This window comes from Rhinolophus sinicus, linkage group LG06, assembly GCF_036562045.2.
Source record: "Rhinolophus sinicus isolate RSC01 linkage group LG06, ASM3656204v1, whole genome shotgun sequence".
Taxonomy (NCBI): domain Eukaryota; kingdom Metazoa; phylum Chordata; class Mammalia; order Chiroptera; family Rhinolophidae; genus Rhinolophus; species Rhinolophus sinicus.
The window spans coordinates 19,634,613-19,655,267 of NC_133756.1; the positions used below are offsets into that span (position 1 = coordinate 19,634,613).

The following is a 20,655-nucleotide window of genomic DNA, read 5'->3' on the forward strand; positions in this document are numbered from 1 at the left end:
CCTTCATCGTCCACCTTCTGCATCATTATCATTATTACTTTTTAATCTGACTCCCAGATTCTTAGTTTGGTTTGTACTCTGAAAATCTTTCAAGATGAGGCTTTCAGAATCTTTCTTCTGCCACCCGACCATTCTCACTGTGATTTTGCTGATCTGCGAACCAAAGAGCTGCTGAACTGTGCCAATCTCATGAGAAGGGGTCAGAGTCCCAGTGGGGGGGTCCTATTGCCCAGCACCCTCATGGTAGAGCCCTATCTAGCCAGACCCCAGAAAGCACTCCATTTTCTAAAATTTTCCCTTTGCCATTTGGTCATCACTCACTCATCAATGCATTTGAACCAGTCATTAGATAAAACTTTATATATAATCCCTCTGGACAAGATGGAGAAATGGGGACAGGGACACTATCTTGTTTCTTTCTAGATCTTTCACAGTACGTGGTGCATAAGAAATACTAACTTAAATTGAACTAAAATGAACTCAATTGAGTTAACTTGGAGGCAGGTTAAATCTTATTCACTTAGGTGACTTATACTATTGGGGTTAGAAGCATTATCAAACCCTAGGGATTGATATTGAATTGATATAAAAATATTAATCTAGGTATTCCAGAGAAGTCTCTGGTATCTTAGTTTTGACAAGTGCTCCATGGTTGTGTAAGATTTTAACATCAGAAGAAATTGGATAATGGGTGTGAGGGAACTTTCTGTGTTATCTTTTCAACTTTTCTATAAATCTGAAATTATTCCAAAATCAAAGGTTTATTAAAAAAGAATACCAAAGAAATGAAAAATAGCTTTATTTAAAGAAAAACAACAAAAATCTACCACAGGGAGGACTTACTGTTAAAAAAAGCTGATGTAAATTCTGTCTACATTTCTAGAGGTGTAGCATCCAGAGGAGAGGCAACAGTGCGATTCTACTGTGGGATGCGTAGATCACCTGTGGAGTTATACATTCAGTTCTGGCATTTTAAGAAGGAAATCAGCTACCTACACCATGTCCAGGGAACAACAATGAAGGTCCCAAGTTTAGAAACCAGGGAATATGTAGAAATGAAGAACTACAGGGAGAGGAGAAAGGGAGAGAGAAGCTTGGAGAAGAGTCATGAGGGGTTATGGTTACTGTCCAGCTAACTTTGCAGGCCTGTCCAGGGGCTGCAGGAGGAAGTACATGCAAGGTGGGCCATGTACTGTGTGGGCCATGTACTCCATGACTGTGGAGCTAGAACCAAAGAGGGGCTATTACAGGGAGGCAGCTCCTTCTGGGGATGGTAGGACTTTCTCATCACTGCCACTTCAAGAAGCGTGTGAGTAGAGGCTGAAGAGTCACCTTTCTGCAATGTTAAGGGAAGATTCTCATCTACACAGTTTAGTTCCTTGCCCATAGGAGATGTCTCATATATTTGTTAAATTTGAATGTGACCCCTGTAGTTTTGGCTTGAGAGATTGTGTGTGATGTTAAGATCAGAGAGACCAGCATTGGTAGGTATTTCTATAGCATTCTCATTACTACCCACGATGTCTTGGTGGTAGTTTTCCTCCTGGTCCTCTTGGCTACTCTGCCTGTGGGAAGGCATTAACCTGACTGTAGATCAGCTGCCATCCACAGGGACAGCCTGGAGACGGGAGGGTTGAGTGCCATCATGACCCTATTTCCTCCTGCTTGGTTCCTCACTGACCTCCAGGTAGAGTCCATGTTCTTTAGCTCGGCATTCAAGGCCCTCCTGCTCCAGCCTTCAGCTGCCTGTCCTCTTCCCCGCTCACGACTCCTCCCAGTCTTAGGCTGTACAAGGTGCTCTTGTCATTTGGAACCACACAAAACTGCCAGGACTCACTATGCGTCTCAGCCTCTGTATCTGTTTTGATTACCAGTTGAAGGTGCCTCCTTCCTTAAGACTTCATTTCTCCTCCTTTGCCCCCTCTCCGCCTACCACCTCCATTATATCAAGTCTCTTACCATCATTACCATCATTAGTGTTTACGTCTGTGTTGCCCACTGCATTTGGTACTTCTCAGGGGTAAGATGTGTTTTCTATTCATCTTACTGTCTCTAGCACCCAATATAGAGTCTGACAGGCAGAAGGTGTGCACGAGATAGCCACAGTATTGAAGAATGGCTTTGCAAAACTTTAGTAAATGACTACACATGTGAATAGAATATTTGCCTATCCAGGACTGGTTTAGAGTCCATTCTTTGGAATCCACAAAGCCTTGGCTTCAAATCCCAGCTTTGTAATATAGACAAATTACATAATTTCATTGTAGCTTAGTTTTTGAAATAAAATGAAAATGGGGGAAGATAATACTTACATATCTCAGAGCTTAAATGCTTCTTTCTAGTGAAGCCTTCACTCCAAAACCCATCCCCTTTCCTGATTTAATTTCTCCAATCAGGAGAAATGAATTACATTTTTCCTATTAGAATGTAAACCCCACGAAGGCCTAGATTTCTGCCTAATTTCACTGCTATATCCCCAGAGCCTTGAGAGTACTGGTTACGTATGAGGCATGCAATAATACTACTAACCATATAATAGGGGTGTCGCGAGGACTGAGTAACATAATGTACATAAAGGTTATAGCATTGTGTCTGGCACATGCTAAGCACTCAGTAACTACTGTTATTATAAAATAAAGAGCAGATTAAGAGGCAACATTACAACAGGCCGATGTGTGCTCAGAACATACAATAGGGACGGCGTGAACACCTGAACCATAATTTATGTTGGAGTTGGAAGGAATGCTTGAAATAATCTGGTCTGACCTGCTGAGGCCCATAGAGGAGAACTGTTTTTCCCAAGGTCATAGAGCTAGCCAGTGGCAGAACACAGACAAGATTATCCTCAAATAATTGATTGTCTAGTGCTTCCCTGAAATACACTATCAGATTATTTTTCTTTGTTGGATGCTTCCTTTTTCTTTGTTTGAAGTATCCCTAAGTATGGGAATAGCTCTCTTCTACACCTAATTCTTTCAACACACACACACACACACACACACACACACACACACAGAGTTATGTGTTCATCTAATTAGTCCAATGTCATATTTTAAAAAATGTACTTTAAAATCTGATGTTTGACAATTAAAATCTATTTCCAGCTATGTTGGAACGAGAGTATTGGTAAATCCTATCCCCAGAAAACAAATATAAAGCTAGACAAAATCGACACACACAACCATTTCAGTGTTTTGGGAATTGAACAAAGGCATACAACAACCTTGAAACTATTATGCTGAGAAAAACTGCTGACCTCCAAGTAATAAGAGTGGGGATCTGTGATACTGTGTCCTGCAGTTGCTCCGTCTTCCCCTAGGCTTGGTGAATGCAAGGTTTTGTTAGGGTGGGCCAGGCAGTGAGGTCTGGCCGCTTCGGTGTGAGTTTGGAGCGGTGGGCAATGCTCACACCCACCAGCACTGTCTGTGGAAACACTTATCACAGAGGCGAGTGAGTCAGCAGGGCCCACAGTTGCAGGGCTGGGAAGAGCATATTCTGGGCTGAGAGTGCGTACAGGCTCAGCAGCGACCTGAGAAGGCTCAAGCCAGCCACACTCTCCTGGCAAGCCTGAGGCTGCACCAGTGCACATAGGAATCACAACACAAAGGGGAAGCCAAAGTCAGGGCAGACATGAAAACTGCCCACACTTGGCCTCTGCTCCCCACACCCACACTCAGATTTATTGGCAGAGGATGGAAGTCTGGCCTCAGGCTGGGTTATGGCTGACCAGGAACCTACACAGATGCAAGGCTGCTTCTGGGAATCGAGGCTTAAAAATGGAACAGAAAACTGCTCAGTGGCATGGGAGAAAGATGCCAAGGTAATTCACGAGTAAAGTTAGTCTTTTCAACAAATGGTGCCGGGACAATTGGATATCCATATGCAAAAGAAAATAAACAGATCGTTACCTCAAAAATTAATTCAAAATGGACCAGAGACTTAAATGTAAGTGAAACTATAAAAATTTTAGAAGAAAATATAGGAGAAAATCTTTGTGGCCTTCAGCTAGGCAAAAAGTTCTTAGATAAGACTCCAAAAGCATGATTCATAAGAGAAAAAAACAAAACAAAACAACAACAAAAAAGCCCTAATAAACTTGGCTTCAAAACTTAAAACTTCCGTTCTTCAAAACACATAGTTAAGAGAATGAGTGAAAAGATAAAGTGCAGAGTAGGGGGAAATATTTGCAAAGCATGTATCTGAAAATGACTTACATTCGGAATATATAAAGAACTCTCAAAACTCATAAGAACACAAATAATCCATTTTTTTAAATGGGAAAAGATTTAAACTGACACCTCATCAAAAAAGATATATGAATGGTAAATAAGCACATGATAAGATGGTCAACATAATTAGTAATTAGGAGTATACAAATTAAAAGCACAATGAGATATCACTACATACTCACTAAAATTGTATAATAAAAACTGCAGATTTCAAATGCTAGTGAGCACATGGAGATACTATAACCCTCTCTTGCATTGCTGGCAGGAATGTCAGATGCACAGCTAACTTGGAACACAGTTCCACAGTTTTTGTTTTGTTTTGTTTTTTAAGTTCAACATGACGTTACTATATCATGTCAGACAATTAAGTTTGCGAATTCATCCTAGAAAAAGTACTACATGCCTCATTGCTGAATATCACTACAGCCACCTCCGAAGTACTCCCCTTGGGAAGCTATGCACTAACGCCGGTGCCTAGTCCACCTTTCAAAGCAATTCTGGAACTCTTTTTCTGGAATGGCCATCAGACTGCTATTGTATTACCCTTGATGTCCTGAATGTCATCAAAATGTCTTCCTTTCAATATTTCCTTTATCTTCAGGTAAAGAAAAAAGTCATTAGGGGCCAGATCAGGTGAGTAGGGAGGGTGTTTCAATACAGTTATTTGTTTACTGGCTAAAAACTCCCTCACAGACAGTACCCTGTGAGCTGGTGCTTTGTCATGATGCAAGAGCCATGAATTGTTGGTGAAAAGTTCAGGTCGTCTAACTTTTTCATGCAGCCTTTTCAGCACTTCCAAAAAGTAAACTTGGTTAACTGTCCAGTTTGTACAAACTCTTAATGACTAATCCCTCTGATATAAAAAATGAACAGTTAGCAACATCGTTGCAACAAGTTCATGAACTTAATTGTCAGATCTCTTATGCCGCAATTACTCCACTCCTAGAAATCTATCCAAAAGAAATGTGATCGCATGTACACTGAAAGATATGTATGTGAATGTCAATAACAGCATTATTCATAATGGCCCTAACTGGAAATAATCCCAATTTCCATCAACTGGAGAAAAAACGAAATGTGGTATATCTTTTCAATTAGAATATTATTCAGTTCAAAAAATGAGTGAAGTACTGATACATATTACGAAATGGTTGAACCTCAAAAATATGCTAAGTGACAGATACTAACTGCAAAATATGCCTAATTCCATCTACAGGAAATGCTCAGAAATGGCAAATTTACAGTGTCAGAGAGCAGATCCGTCGCCTAGAGAGTGGAAGTGGGGATTACCAAAGTAACTTTTTGGGATGATGGAAATGCTCTAACTGGATTGTGGTGATAGTTGTAAAACTATACATTTACTAAAATTCATAGAATTGTACCTTACAATGGATGAATTTTATCATATGTAAATTATACCTCAATAAAGTTGCTAAAACGACAAGAAGAAAAAAGATGTATTGATCTTAAATGTCAGATGGTGGCCTTGATGCATATACAGAGGGGTGTTTGGTGGGGCTAGGAGGGGCCACTGGTGAGTAACAGCGTGAAACACCACTTGTATATAATTAGTAGCAGCAGCAGCCATGCTTACGGTGATTAGTAGCTCCAGCGCTAGCAATTCAAAGGCTTGCGGACTCCCCTCGCTCCCTAAGAGCTGGATGCTGGCATGTTTAGCCTCCCCACATGTTATTATCCTCCCTCCAAATTGGAATAAGGATTAACTAATTACAGTGGTGCCTGCAGACATAAGCCATATCAAACGCCCCCGTAACCAAGACATGTCCTATCTGCAAAAGTATGCCAGAAAGCCTCTCAGTCTCTGGTAGCTGTGGATTGAGCCAACCCACAGAGCTCCGCTAATCTAGTTTAGCCAGCACTGGTACACCTGCACTTCCATTACCTTAACTTTCTTGAGACGCTGCTTTGAATAAAGTACTCCTTTTCTCACGTATCTATTGTGAGTCTCAGTAGGTCCAATGGAGAAAGCAGCAGGACATGGTTTTACAAGCCATGGGTTTGAATCCTGGCCCTGACATGCACTAGCCATGTGGTTTTAGCCAGGTAACTTATCTTTTTAGCCAGAGATTATTTATTCCCAAACTGGGATAATTCTGCCTACTCCATAAAACTATTGTGAGAGATCAGAAAGATCCTATATATAAAGTGCTGGACCCAGCATCTCTGTGTTGAACCTGAATAAAGGAAAAAGCTATAATTCCTCAATATGACAGCGTTTGGCCCCAACCCTCCTCTCTATCCTTACTTCCAGTAAGAAGATTCCCTGTTGCAACCAAACCAGACTTCTCACCAACAGCACCACCATGCAATGACTCAGGCGGCTTCCTGCTTTCTGGGCTACCAGCTCCCCTCCTGTATCCAGCAATCCTATCCATCTTTCAAGACTCAGCTTTAAGCCCATTTCTCTAATGATGTTTAGTCTGACCATTAACTCTTGTTTTCAATTTTATTTTTTAATTAGTTTCAGGTATACAAAACAACATAGTGATTAGACATTTATACACCTCACACAGTGATCACCCCAATAAGTCTATTACCTATCTGACACTGTCCATTGCTATTACAATGTTATTGACTACATTCCCCAATGCTGTACTTTATATCCCTGTGACTATTGACCATTAACTCTTTAAACAAGTCATGAGATCCTTAATTATATACTTTTAAACATATTATATCTGTTTGAACATGTCTCATTTCCTCTGGTATAGAACACATTTCTGGAAGTACACCATGACTTGGAACAGGGTCTGAAGTGGGACAGGGGTCTCAAATTATTTTTTTTCTAACTGAGGAATTCTTTAAAAAAAATAATTTGAAAACCCCTATCCAAGTCCAACTTTCTCATTTTATAGATGAAAACTTGTCCGCAGGTAGGGGAAGTAGCCCTCGAGGTCATAGGAGCAGTTTGGTATTAGAGCAGGAAGCAGAATTAGGGTTTCCGGGAGCTGAGACTGTCGGCTGTCTGTCCTTCAACATCAATGCTCCCCCACGTGTACAGCATCACCAGCTTTTAGCTGGAAACACGGTGACCCAGAATGAAGACGTCGTTTCTTATCCTCCCTTTAGTTACATGTGGATATGACTTTTATTAAATGGCATAAACGTGGAAGTGTCAATAACTACATCTTCTCCTTCGTCCCCCCTTACTTCCTTCGCCCTGCCGTCCGGAACATGGATGTGACGGTAGAATTCCACATGGAATCATGAGATTGAGGGCCATGTCCCAGAGATGGCAGAGCAGAAAGCTTCAAGAACCTGACTCCCTAAGGCTTGCAAGGAGCCAAGTCACAGTATTAGCTCTGGAGTGCCTACCTTTAGATTTTTACATGGAAGGTAAATAAACTTCTATCTTGTTTAAATTGCTGTTATTTTAGCTATGCATTTTGAATATTATTGGAAGTTTAACTTATCTTATTATCCCTCCTATCAGCTTGCTGATGCTCTTAGCTCTTCGCATTGCCTCTAAATATGTATCTTAAGTCATTCTTGCGCTCATTCGATAATTTACTCAACAGCCATTCACTGTGCACCTACATTCTGCCTGGCATAAATCCAAGGGGGGTTAGGGTGGATACAGGAATGAAATGTGCAGGTCCTGCACTTAAAATTCACAGGTAGTAAGAGAACTTCACACTCTCTTAATTCATATCACAATTCATATGTCTGGCAAACATTCATCTCGGAATTTCTCTGACAGTCCCATCTCATATAAGCTCACTGTTTCCAGTTATATAGTGTTGATCAGACCATTTGTGCTTAATGTATTCTTTTTGTCTCTCTACATCCACTCTCTGCCCTTCTCCACTGTTTTCTTTGCTCAGGGAGGTTTATCTGTATGGGTTGCATCAATGGGCTCTCTTGCTCCTCATTTCTAATTGGGTTGGTCAGTAAGGACCCCTTGCAGGAGATCAGAGGGAAGTAAGAGAATGAGCTCTGTGCATTTATTTTTTCTCAGCCCCTTCCCTGTGGGGTCATTTCAGGCTGACTTTGCTCCTCAACTGAAGGTCACTGTTGCAATCAAGCTGGCCCACTACGTGACTCTCCACTATGGAGTTCTCATAACCATCCCTCCCTTCACACCCTCTGAGCTGCTACTAGCCCCAGGAAGCTGCAGTCTACCCCGTGGTCCTCTTCATACTGCCCACACCTTGTAAATAGCCCATTTATTAAGCCCTCCTCAAATTATCCTAATGTGAGGCTGCCATCTGTTCCCTGCTAGCATGCTAACTGATATACCATGTGTCCCGATTTTCAGTTCAAAATATGTAGGCACAGATACACACGACACCCATCAGAAGCACTGTTATGAAGAGGGTTAGAACAGAGGGAAGATGTTTAGCAAAATCTTGGTGCATAGAGAATCTCAGACTGTAAGAATAGCATCATGAACACTAGCTTGCTGAGACCAGATTTGGGTCTCATATACCCGAGCCATACATAAGCCCTCTTTATTTCTCTTTTTTGGGGTATCCCGGACCAGACTCTATGTCTTTTTAGCAGTCTAGTCTTGAAAACTTTTATTTACAAGTGGGAATCATTTCTAGGTGGAACCCACAGTCACTAGGCATAGTCCATTTTTTCACCAACACGAATCAGAACCTCAAATGTATTAGGTTGGTGCAAAAGTAATTGTGGTTTTTGCAATTATTTTTAACCTTTTAAACCACAATTACTTTTACACCAACCTAATAGTATTTTCTGCCAATTCCACCAGTATCTTCACTTTGGATCTTTAAAGTGCTCAAAATGCCTATTTTAGAGGCATAATCCACAGTTCTTGAAGAGTGAAAAATAAAACCAAATTATTACTTGCTTATTCTTTGCTGGCAATTGAAGTATTGCTGACCAGAGAGAACAAAACCTATGCATCCAATGGGAAGAACAATTTCAAATTCTGAGCTGAGCGGGGAGGGAAAGAGGAAAGTGTAGCAGGCAGAACACTGCACCCCACTCTCCACCAAAAAAATGTTTAAGTCCTGATCCCTAGAACTTGTGACTATGTTACCTTACATGACAAAAGGGACTTTATAGCAATGACTGAGTTAAAGATCTTGAGATGGAGATTATTTGGCTGAGCCCAACATAATCACAAGGGTGCTTATGAGTGATAGAGGGAGGCAAGAGATTCAGTGCCAGACTGATGCAGCATGAGACAGACTCAACCAGCCATTGCTAACTTTGGAGATGAAAGGGAACCACAAACCAAGGAATGCAAGCAGCCTCCAGAAACTAGACAAGGCAGAGAAATGAATTCTCCCCGAGAGCCTACAGGAAGAATGCATACTGGCTGATATCTTGATTGTGGGCCAGTGTGACCAATTTCGGACTTCTCCTGAACTGTGAGATAATACATTTGTATTGTTTTAAGCCACTAAGTCTGTGGCAATTTGTTATGTCAGCAGTAGAAAACTAATAAAGACCATACAACTGAAATCTCCAGACCCAGAGAATTAAGTTTAGGGAAGGAAAAAGGGTTGGGAACTGCGGGATGACAGAGACAGAGCACATGTGGACAGCACTTCCAAACTGCACTCCACTTGCTAACCTGCCCTGCAGGTGAGTGGAATTTACCAAATACAAAGGTATTTTTCGTCTCAGAGGCTCCCACTCATAAAATGCTTTTGTGCCTTTTGTGACACCCAGTAGAAGACTTCTTCTTTTCTCTCTGAGTTTTTGAGAATTAGCAGACCTTTTGTATTTTGTTAACCGTGTTTCCCCGAAAATAAGACCTAGCCGGACAGTCAGCTCTAATGCGTCTTTTGGAGCAAAAATTAATATAAGACCCAGTTTTATATTACATTAGACCCGGTCTTATTTTACCATAAGACCAAGTCTAATGTAATGTAATGTAATGTAATGTAATGTAATGTAATATAATATAATATAATATAATATAATATAATATAATATAATATAATATAATATAATACCTGGTCTTATATTAATTTTTGCTCCAAAAGATGCATTAGAGCTGATTGTCTGGCTAGGTCTTATTTTCGGGAGACAGAGTAGATGGCTAGATCAACTTCATTCAGAAGGACAATCATCTGCCTTATATCTTATTCTGTGACTTCCTGGTGGCCACCACAGCAAAGAATTATACGATAAAAACAATAAGTTTTAAAAGTTCCAAAGCATATAGGCTACAAAGCACCAATATCCATTATTTGCATTCTATAAAAACCCATTGCTAGTCTCCTCCCCCAAGGGTAACTGTTTCTGAATGGGACTTACCACGCTCAGACCCAGCTGCTCCCGAAAGAAATAATCCATGTTTCTCTTTTGCAGGCTGTCAAGGTAGTGCTGAAAGCGAGTGTACGTATACGGGTAGCAGTAAGCAAACTGGTAAGTATCTTCCTCTTTGTCAAAACAAAATGCAAAGGACATCACGTAATTCTTCCTATGGTCTGGGCAGCGGTAGTAGTAAACATTTTTAGGTGGCAGCCTTTGCCTGGAAGACACAAACAAAGACATTCGGGCATATCAGACAATCATTCAGTCTTCAAAAGATAATAAACAGGAACAAATGCCCAAGAGAAAAATGGTAACATTGAGCACCCTCGATGGTGTGGCCAGAGACAACACCACGTACCATCTATGGTCAAAAAGAGCCTGGAAACTGGCAGCACTCTGTTCAAATTCCAGCCCTACCCTTTATCAACTATTTGGACAATGAACATTAAACAAAGATGAATAAGTTTTACTCATTGTTTATTCTTATTCCGAGCACCTATTATATGCCCAGGCATCGTGATAGATTCTTGATGTATAATGGTAAATAAGATAGGCAAGGAGTTTATCCATGGAGTGTATTTGTAGCGGGGAAGCAGTCAATAAAATATTAAAAATAAATACACAGTATACTTACAGACTCTAAACATGCCTTGAGGGGAAATAAAGAGTGTGAAGTTATAGTAACATAAATAGGGGAGGCCTGCTTTTCCCAGAGATGTCAGGTTTTTGTGTTATAAGACTAATTCAGACCTTTTAAAATAAACTAATGTACATTGTTAATATTCAAGGGAAGAAAGAATACCCAACTTTCTTTAGAATATCATGACTGTTTTCCTACAGAACATTTCATGAGACTAATGTTTCACAGCAGCACTTTGGGAAATAACTGCTGTAAAACATGCCACGCAGGCAGTTTTGCTGAGCCATCACGCTCATTCCCGAATAAGGAACACTACCCCGCAAACGTGAGAAAGGGCAACATGTGCCGGTCAGAACTCCTATAACTTCTTTGCATTCACCGCTTCGCAGGCTCACGGCACCCTGCCATGCTGTGTGACATCCAGACTGTTCACAGTCCCCGAGGAGGCCTCTCATTTCTGTTTCTTCAAATCCCATTTCAAACTGTACCTTTTCCGCGATCATCCATTCACAAGTCCAGGCCAGTTCAGCTCCCACATTTTGTAAAACCATCGCTTTTGTATTGACTGCTTCCTAAGTCTTATCCATTAGAATCAGTTTGGAGGCTCCTTAACACGTTGCGTACGGCTCACGAGAATCTTCGTTTTTTCTGAGCGGATTTTTGTGAGGGATTTAAACCCCACCGTACGCAACGTGTTAAGGGCAAATATGTTTCTGGGGGCTTTGGCACAGTGGGTAGAGGCTGTAAGGTTCACATGTAATGGCTTGGCATTCAACTGACAGGCCGAGGGGCACAGGAGCATATGGAAGAAAGTGTGAGGAGGGGATAAGAGATGAGGTGGAGAGAAGCAAGGATGGTGCTGGCCCCACGTAGGGCAACGTGGAAACAGTTGTTGAGAGTGCCGAGAGCATTATAACCTGCCCTCAGCTTATTGTAGAATTTTGTTTCCACCGTGGTGTCTTTCTGAGGCACCTAAGTAGCCAGGGTGGGAGGCGAGGCTGTGGGCTTCCTGTGGAACAGCAGAGGTGACATACACTGAGGCTGAACATCGAGTGGCTGGTAATGCTTGTCTGAAGCCCTGGAGGGTAGGAGTCCCACCCAAACGTTCAGTAAGAAGACAAAAGGAAAGAAGGAAAAAAAGTAAAGGAAGGACTGAGGGAGGAATGAAGGAGAAGAGAGAGGAAGGAAAGGACAGGACATACCTAGTATGAGCTATTTCTGGGGCTTCTTCAGTACCTGAGTGAATTCTCATAGGCATTCTGTCAAGGTGGCTATTGTTATTCCACTTTGCAGATGTGTTCATGGAGGTTCATAAAAGTTAAAGAGCTTACTTCTGGCCTCGAGAGAGTAAATGACAGGGCTGGCATTCAAACCTGCTTCTATCACACTCCTCCATGGTCCCTCTTGATAAATGATGGGTTCCTGGAATTCCAGATATGAGTGTGTCAAAATCCAGCAGGTAAGAGGGGACAAGTGAAATGTTGCAATGACAAGGAATTCACCATGGCAAAAGCACAAAGAGTAAAAAGGGAGATCGTGAGAAGTGTGTCTGAAGAGAAGGGCAGAAGCCAGATTAGAAAGGGACTAAATAAACCAAGTTAAGAAATTTAACCATCATCCTGAGGCCACAGGGTAGCTTTCAAGAGAGTGAAAGAAGTAAAGTACCATGATCGTCCCAGTCAAGGGGACAGATGAGAGTGGTCAGGGTAGTAGAAACAAGACAGATTTGACTATTAGACAAAAGTGGCTGAAGTGACAGGCCATGGAGCCGGTGCCAAGGAGGACACGATGTAGAGAGAACGGCATAAGCAACAGAGGGGCAGGGCTTTCACATTAAGGTCAGTGGTAGTATCTAAGGCTGTCTAGGGGTGTACCAGGCCCGCCAATAGAGTCCATTTGTTTCCTACTCACAAAGCCAGGAAGAAGCATCCAAGTAACAACAGGTTTCTTGTAAAGCAAATAGAGCTTTAAGACAAATCCCCTAGGAGCTCCTCCTTTCTAATCAGACTGCTACCTTAAACCTTTCTATATTGAAATTTTGGAGATACCAGTGATGACAGAGAAATAATGGCCTAGAAGGGGTACAGGGCATGAAGAGGAAAGTTGTCCCTTCCTGATCCTTCCGTATATGGAGTGTTGGAGAACAAGCAGTCCTGAGAGGGCAACGGAGGAAGTAATGGTCTCCGAGACAGGCCTTAGTTCACTGTATTATTCAACAGATATGTGTTATGTATCACGTACCAAGCATAGTTTGGTTAAAATAAGAGGTACAGGAAGCAAGACTAAAAGACCAAGGATCCAGGTGCGATTATTAACCACAGAGCTGAGTTTCAAAGGGAGAAGTGGAAAGTGGAAAGTATTGGATAGAGAAGGAAGCAGTGCAGAGCTGAGAGTAGAGGGAGAACAGACCAATGCAGGGATGAGGGTATAGAGAGAACAGACGATGGTCTACATTTGTGATGTGATTAAACACGTGGGAATGTGAGGCTGGTAGAATAAGCTAGTCTCGGGGTACCTGATGTGTATGCAGGGAGAATGTCAGGGTCTGTGCTAATCGCTTCAGGCCCCAACTCAGAGGCGTGAGTCTGAATCTCCTAGAGCACAAAGTGAGCTGTCTTCACACTCAAGGGATTCCTACAGTCCTAGCCCCCTCACGTTATGATTCTGATGTTTCCAACTCTTCATTTACTCATATATCCGATCAGGGCCCATGCTTTAAATTCAATCACCCCTGTTTTCTCCTATCCTAGCCAAGTTTAGCGACTTGACTCTTAGAGCCTGCCGTCTGCACCAAATTTGATTACGTGCTATCAGGAGAATTCATCTAAGGCCTGCAGCTCTCCCAGCTCCTCTCCTGAGTGGGTCAGATGCCTAACCTGATTTGCAGACAGAGTGAAGGTAATGGACCCTGGGGGAATCGTTCAAGGAAGCTGCGATGATGCTCAGAGCTTAGCTTTTCCAGACTCCGCTAAGGATACAAACACAAAATCTATTTGAGAAGGGCTCAGCAGGACACATTCATGAGGACTGGCAAGTAACGCAAAGAATAAAGGAAAAGAGGACGGGGAGCATGTGGGAGAAATGTGTCTCTCACTTGGAATGCACTTCTGTTTTTTCTATTATTTTGTTTATTACGCTTTCACTGTGTCTCAGGCATGGTGTTAAGTGTTTTCTATGCATTATCATTTCATCATCACGATCACCCTATGAGCTGGGGCTATTAACATCCCCTTTACACAGACGAGAAACCTGAAGCTCAGACAGGTAAAAGAATTCCTTGAGCTTGCAAGGGGAGTAAGCAGCAGGTCCTGTATTAGATGCAGCTGATGGGACTCCAAAGTCTGTGCCCTAGTCACTCTGGTAGCTGGTATCTTGCCACCTGACTTTCTCCCCTTGCCACCCAGCTCAGATAGACTGCCCTTCTGCTTCCAGAACAATTTGGTCTCACAGTACTCTCATCTGTACTCTCCCTAACAACCCTTCAACTCCCTTTCCTTACATTCCAATTTGACGCACAATGCTCCCCAGGAGACTCCAGAAAGAAAAGAGTATTAACACCTGATCCAGGAAGAGATGCAGGAAGATTCCAAGACCCATATCCTCTCAGGACTCAGAGACTAAAGGCTGATCCAGCTCTTGAAACAAGCCATCATCCTACGCACCCCCCTCCCCCCCAACTGAAGAGGACGTCCACATGTGTGAGGGAGCCCACGACTCAGATTTCGGTGTGTGCGCACATGCTGGTGAGTGAGTGCGCACATGCTTACTTAACACTCACTGTCGCACTGTATACACCTTTCTAGCACAGCCTCCACTTCATCACGTCGATCTGACTACGTGCCTTTCTCCACCACTCGATTGAGCTCTTCTTGTGGACAGGGACCATATATTGTTCACCTTTAATTCTGCAGGATCTATACAGAGACTTGCATGGAGGAAGTCCTCAAAAATGCTTATGGAGTGGATAAATTAATATATTTCTGAGTAAACTTTAGGAGATTAACAAATTAGAGTAAATCATTTCCGCCACACCAATATGTGCGTATTGTGCTCTCCATGTGAAGCTATGAGTCATGCCCTGAATACATTATGTTCTCAGAAACCTCCATGCCTCTTTAAATGTTGTTCTGTCTGTCTTTAATTGCTTTTCCTATACTTCTCTACATAGTGAGTCCCTATGTAGAGAAGTGAGGCCAAGCTCATATGACACTTCCCCTGTGACGTCTTTGTCAGCAACTCCAGGATGAACTAATTGCTCTAAATACTAATTGCAGACACTGCTGTGTTTCTGATTCAGCTCAAAATCAATAGCACTTAATACAGTGCTTGGCCCTGAAAAGGAGCTCAAAGCATGATTGTTGCATGAGTGAGTGAGTGAATTTATGACTTCATGAATGAATGATTCCTTCCCGTTTACCATACTCTGCCTTCTCTTCAAAATTTCAGTCAAATTCCCAATGCATCGCTTTGGAGGTTACCTGAGCACAGAGGAAAAGGAGCCCAGGACCCAATGCCACACACGGGGGTCTCTAAAACAACACCATTTCCTAGCCCTCCTCAGGAGCCCTGAGAGACAGGGGTTCTCATTTCCTCTCCAATCTAGCAGAAAATATGGATATGGATAGATGATTTCCAACCCCAGGGTCTTCTTTGACAGTAGTCACACTTTTTTCTTCAAATTAGCAGCAAGAGAAACAACAAAGAATCAATCTTTTTTGGTTGTTAGTCCTAAAAGAGGTATGCAAAACAAAGTCACTCAGATACCCCCACAGGGAGTGACATATGCTAAGCACCCCCCTTATGCCAATGCCATGCTTGTTTGATGTGACTACTGTCTGAGTGATACACACATGCTTCCCGCCACACCAAGGCTATGCTAGCTGAAATGCATCCAACAACTGCAACCGCACACACACACTCTCTTGGTTCCCCTACTTCATCTACCCAGGGGCAGGAAGGAACCTGGCACCCAGTTTCCCAGGTATATTTGAGGTAAGAGTTCATCGCTTTTCCCTTGGTGAGGGCAGCTGGATCTCTGGTTTGTCATCCATGCCGACACATGGCCTCCAGTCTACATTTGACCGGGACAACCCAGCCCATCACCTGGTTTGAGCCAGTTGGCCCCTCCTTTTCTTCCCTGGCATTTGGCACAGCCAGATGCCTGGCACGGATGCCCACATTATAAATCCACTCTTCCTAGGCAAACAGGATCTGCTTCTAATTGCAATCCTATCTTCCCCCAAATAATTATACTACTGCTCCTGTCACCAGCATCTCTATTCTTATCTTTCTCCTCACGTTGTCACAGCTAATCTCTTGGTGAGTCACAGGGAGGGGGAGAACGAGGGAGTGAGGGAGTGCTCAGATACAGGCAACACATTTTTACACCCGTGTCTAGTCAGATTACCATCTTATCGGGGGCTGATGGGCACTAGCAGTGGGAGGAGAGAGACAGTGCCACATATTGCCAGGAAGTTTTTGATAACAAAAAGACACTGCTTGATCTCTGAATTAACCTTTTTGTCCTACACACTCTATTGTTTATTTTTCAGAGTTTATTTTATGTGTAAGATTTTTTTTTTTGCCTTGGTCTCTGCCTTCTGGAGACGGACACCCACACACTGTGGTGGCAGCTGCTTCTATTAATTTCAAGCCATTAAAAAAATTAAAATTAAACCCAATTACTTTGGCTGGTTTAGAGCCGGGGAATAGCTGAGACTGATTATTCCCCCTGGTCATGAACAGCAACAAAATTCCTACCTACGTGTGGCTGCCGGCAGAATGCTAATGCAGCCAGATACTCCAGGGACAGGCTCCTCGTGCAAGGGGAGACTCTCAGGCACACGCTGTCTTCACAAATCCAGAGTCCTGAGAGGCAGCAAGAAGAAAACACTGGACAAGGAACGAGGTGTTAGGTTCTAGTTCAAGCTGCAGTTCTTGGGCAGGACTCTCCCTTTTGGTGCCTCCGTGTAAAATGTGGTTACTGAAATGTGTCCCTCTTAGGCTGGTCGTGACTCTTAGGTGTAAAGGACTGTGTTTTCAAACTATTATTTGCTGGGATATAGGACGGTGTCTGAGGCAATCTCAGGATGCTGGTGCTTTGGGTGGGGTGGCAGGCTATAGCTGCAATGTCAAGTTTGCACTGAAGTTTCGTGTCTAGGTTACTTTGTTGCTGTACCATGGGTGAAATAATAATAAGGGTTCCAGCTGTGACGTCACTACACTGGCATCTCCTTGCAGTCCCCTTGCATAGAGCTGAGTGGACAGAAGACACTGCAAATATTTTGAATGAATAAGTAAGTCAGGCAGAGCTAGGTTTTGAATGAATAGACAGATCTGTATTCAATTCCAGCTCCGGACGCCTTTTGGAAATGGAGTTATTGTGCAGTAGAAAGGATATGGGCGTGGCTCTAATCTACTTCCATGACTTACCAGTCATATAGCCTTGGGTCTGGGTTTCCACATCTGTGAAATGAAAATAGTATCTAGCTCATAGATTTGTTTTTGAAGATTAGAGAGAAGAGTAGATGCTCAGTAATGGTAACTGTGATTTTCTCCATGGTTTCTGCAATAGACAGTTGACATCACACTCTCTCTTGGTTCAGGACAATGGATTCCAAGTTTACACTTAGTGTACTTAGGATATCAGCTGGGCAGAGCAGGTAGGGTAGGGGAGAAAGGAAAAACATGACGAGGGATCCATTTAAACATACAGTCATGAAAGAAAACCAGTGATACCGTGTTTTCTCTTCCTGGCCATTCCCGGACCCAATATAACCAACTGGTCCTTTTCAAGGGTGTGTGCTCTCTGATAAAACTAAGTGTGTCCATCCACATACAGAAAGGCAGTTCACCCCTTTAGGTCCCAAATGGTGGTGGGAGAAGTATTCAAAGGTGCTGACTCTGCTTGCAGCTTGGGGTGCCAACCAACCAACAGGAGCCCACGCAGCTACCGCCAGATACGTGGAGCCTCCAGGTCACTCAGTGGTGGCATCAATAGGAAATGTGGAAAATTATAGTTTAGGTGAATGTGAAATATGTTTGGGAAATAGAAATCGAGCAGTCCTACTTAGAGAGAAGAGTCTGATTGCTTTTGGCATATTTATCATACAGAGTAAATTTAAAATTATTGGTTTTATTTTTTGGTTACACTTTATAAAAAATGAGCAGTAAACCCTTTCACTGGCAATGAGCACTTTTTAAATACAAAGTGCATTAAAAAAAAAAAAAAGTTAAGTACTAACTTTCTATTTCTCACGAAATTCAGTGATGAACATGTAACTTTAAAATGTTTGTCAGTATTTATGATCCACTGAAGGGAACGGACTGATACCACAACCACATAAAAACAAGAAGACATAAATCTGCTAAGTAAACATCAGCATCTACTTGATTTAACAGTTATTTTAAGAAAACTTATGCCCAAAGGCTACAATTTACTCATGCAAAAGCAGAAGCATAGAAGAAAAATGATTGAAATTAGTTTAGAACAGCCACGTCTTCTAGATGAAAGGCCGCATTTCAGAGTGATGTGTAGTATCACTTGTTATTTAGAGTACATGACTGTTCTTCTAAAATCATTTCAATCATTTTTAATTCCAAGTTTTCTTGTATATAAAATGGTAACTGTTAATGTCCTTTTTCTATTAGCAGAACTAAAATCAGCAGTTTTATATCAGTGTCATCAGATGTTTCAAATAGAAAATAGTTTAACTTAATTCCAATGTAATTTAATTATTTTCACCCAATTCATGAACTCATAGTCAAGCTTTTGGAAAATCATTCTATTGAGGTAAAATACTGCCTTAGTGGTAATGATGCTGCTAGTGCAATGAGGGGGAAAAAAAATAGTGTTAACATTGCTTATTTTTTGTTATGATTACAAATACAAATTATGGTAAAAGCAATATACTTGTTAAATTAACAACCTTATGGAGTAGAAATTTATTTTAAATTGGTTTGAGGTGTCCATACAAATATAATTGCGTCCAAACAAGATTTTACTTTCAACCTTCAAAACAGGAACCATAGTTCTCAGAATTTACACAAAGTAAGAGAACTACAGAATTTTTTATGAAGCTAACACTAAACTACACGCAAAAAAAATTTTTTTAAGTTTCAGGCAGGTAGATCATGCTTATTTTCTTTACTATCTGCCCTCAAGGGGATTTAGAGATTTTGAGCCTTTGATAAGCTGCTTGGCTAATCAACGTTGATTTTGTAATTTTGTTGTTGTTAATGAGATCCCTAAATTTTGTTAATGAGACCACTAAATGAGAACAAAATTTTGGTTTCATTTTGTTCAAAGTCAACTGGAAATCTTTAATCAAATATTCAACAAATGAAGCACCAAAGTATTTCAGCTTTTAACGCTTGTATCAAATTGCAATTATTGAAAACAAAGCTTGCAAACAAGAAGACATGACATTTATCTCTACAAAAGCAAGGGAAGAATTGCACAAATTAAATGATGAAAGCACAATTGGAGTGCAAAATTTAATTTTGAAATTCAATCATTATACTTTGGGATACCTCAGTTTAGCAGGAGAATTTTATGAAGCTCCTATTTTTAATTGGATATTTACATACTGTACCAGAGTGGAATAAAATTTAGAAGGCCTACAATTTTACAGCATCTGTATTTGATGAAAATTTAAAAGAATCAAGAAGTAACTTATCGGACAGAAGTTTTATATTTAAAAAAACATATCCAAGAACATTTTTCTGAAGGAAGTAAACAAGGTAGTAACTATAAAAACATTTGGACTAAAACGCTTATATATTTCAATACTAAAGAAGTTGTAACTGAGAATGTCCTGTATTTAGGAGAATTTACTCTAAATTGACTAGGTACCTCAGTACCTATAGAGATAATGTCTTTTATGAAGAATATTATGATCTACAATGAAGAATCAGTTGAATGTGTCAACAATTTCAAACTGATTAACCATAAAATACAATTCTGAAGGCTGAAGGCAATGTCATCAAAAACTACAAATAATAAAACCATGTTAGAAAAAAAAAATTCTTCACAAAAATACTAATGACCTATTAGATATATACGTAGCTAAGAAATTGATTGAAGCATGTGAAAGTATGCCAAAAATAACTGCATTGGTTTTAAGAAAATAAATATGTTTTCAAAATTTTTACTTAAATGTACTTTGATGTATATTAATTTTATTTTCAGAACAAATTTTCATTCAATAAATATTGCCTGACATTTTCCCACGTTGACATTCTTCTAGATACTGGGGAAGCAGAAGTTAAAAAAAAAAAAAAGAAAGAAAGTAAAAAAGCAATTCCATACTTTCATGGAAATAGACTTCTAGTGAGAGAGATAAACAAATAAATCGACATATAATGTAGTGTAAGGTAATGTGAGTGTAATGAATACAAATACAGCAAGGTGAGGGGATAGAAGGTAATGGAGAGGGGAAACCCAATGACATGAGGAAACAGCATTTATATATATATATCTCTGAGAAAAGAGTGGTTCAGTGGGAACGGCAAGCTCAAGGGCCTGAG

The 20,655-nt window shown here is 41.1% G+C and overlaps 1 protein-coding gene across 7 annotated transcripts in view; it reads right to left on the reverse strand.

The window, feature by feature from the left end:
* The window catches only part of AGBL4 (AGBL carboxypeptidase 4), a 1,099,729-nt gene that overhangs the window by 496,822 nt on the left and 582,252 nt on the right, over positions 1–20,655 (reverse strand). For all 7 annotated transcript variants that reach the window (XM_074334699.1, XM_074334701.1, XM_074334700.1 and 4 more), the window contains one exon: positions 10,488–10,704. In XM_074334699.1, coding sequence (XP_074190800.1) covers positions 10,488–10,704 — 217 coding nt within the window. The remainder of the gene's footprint in view (positions 1–10,487; positions 10,705–20,655) is intronic.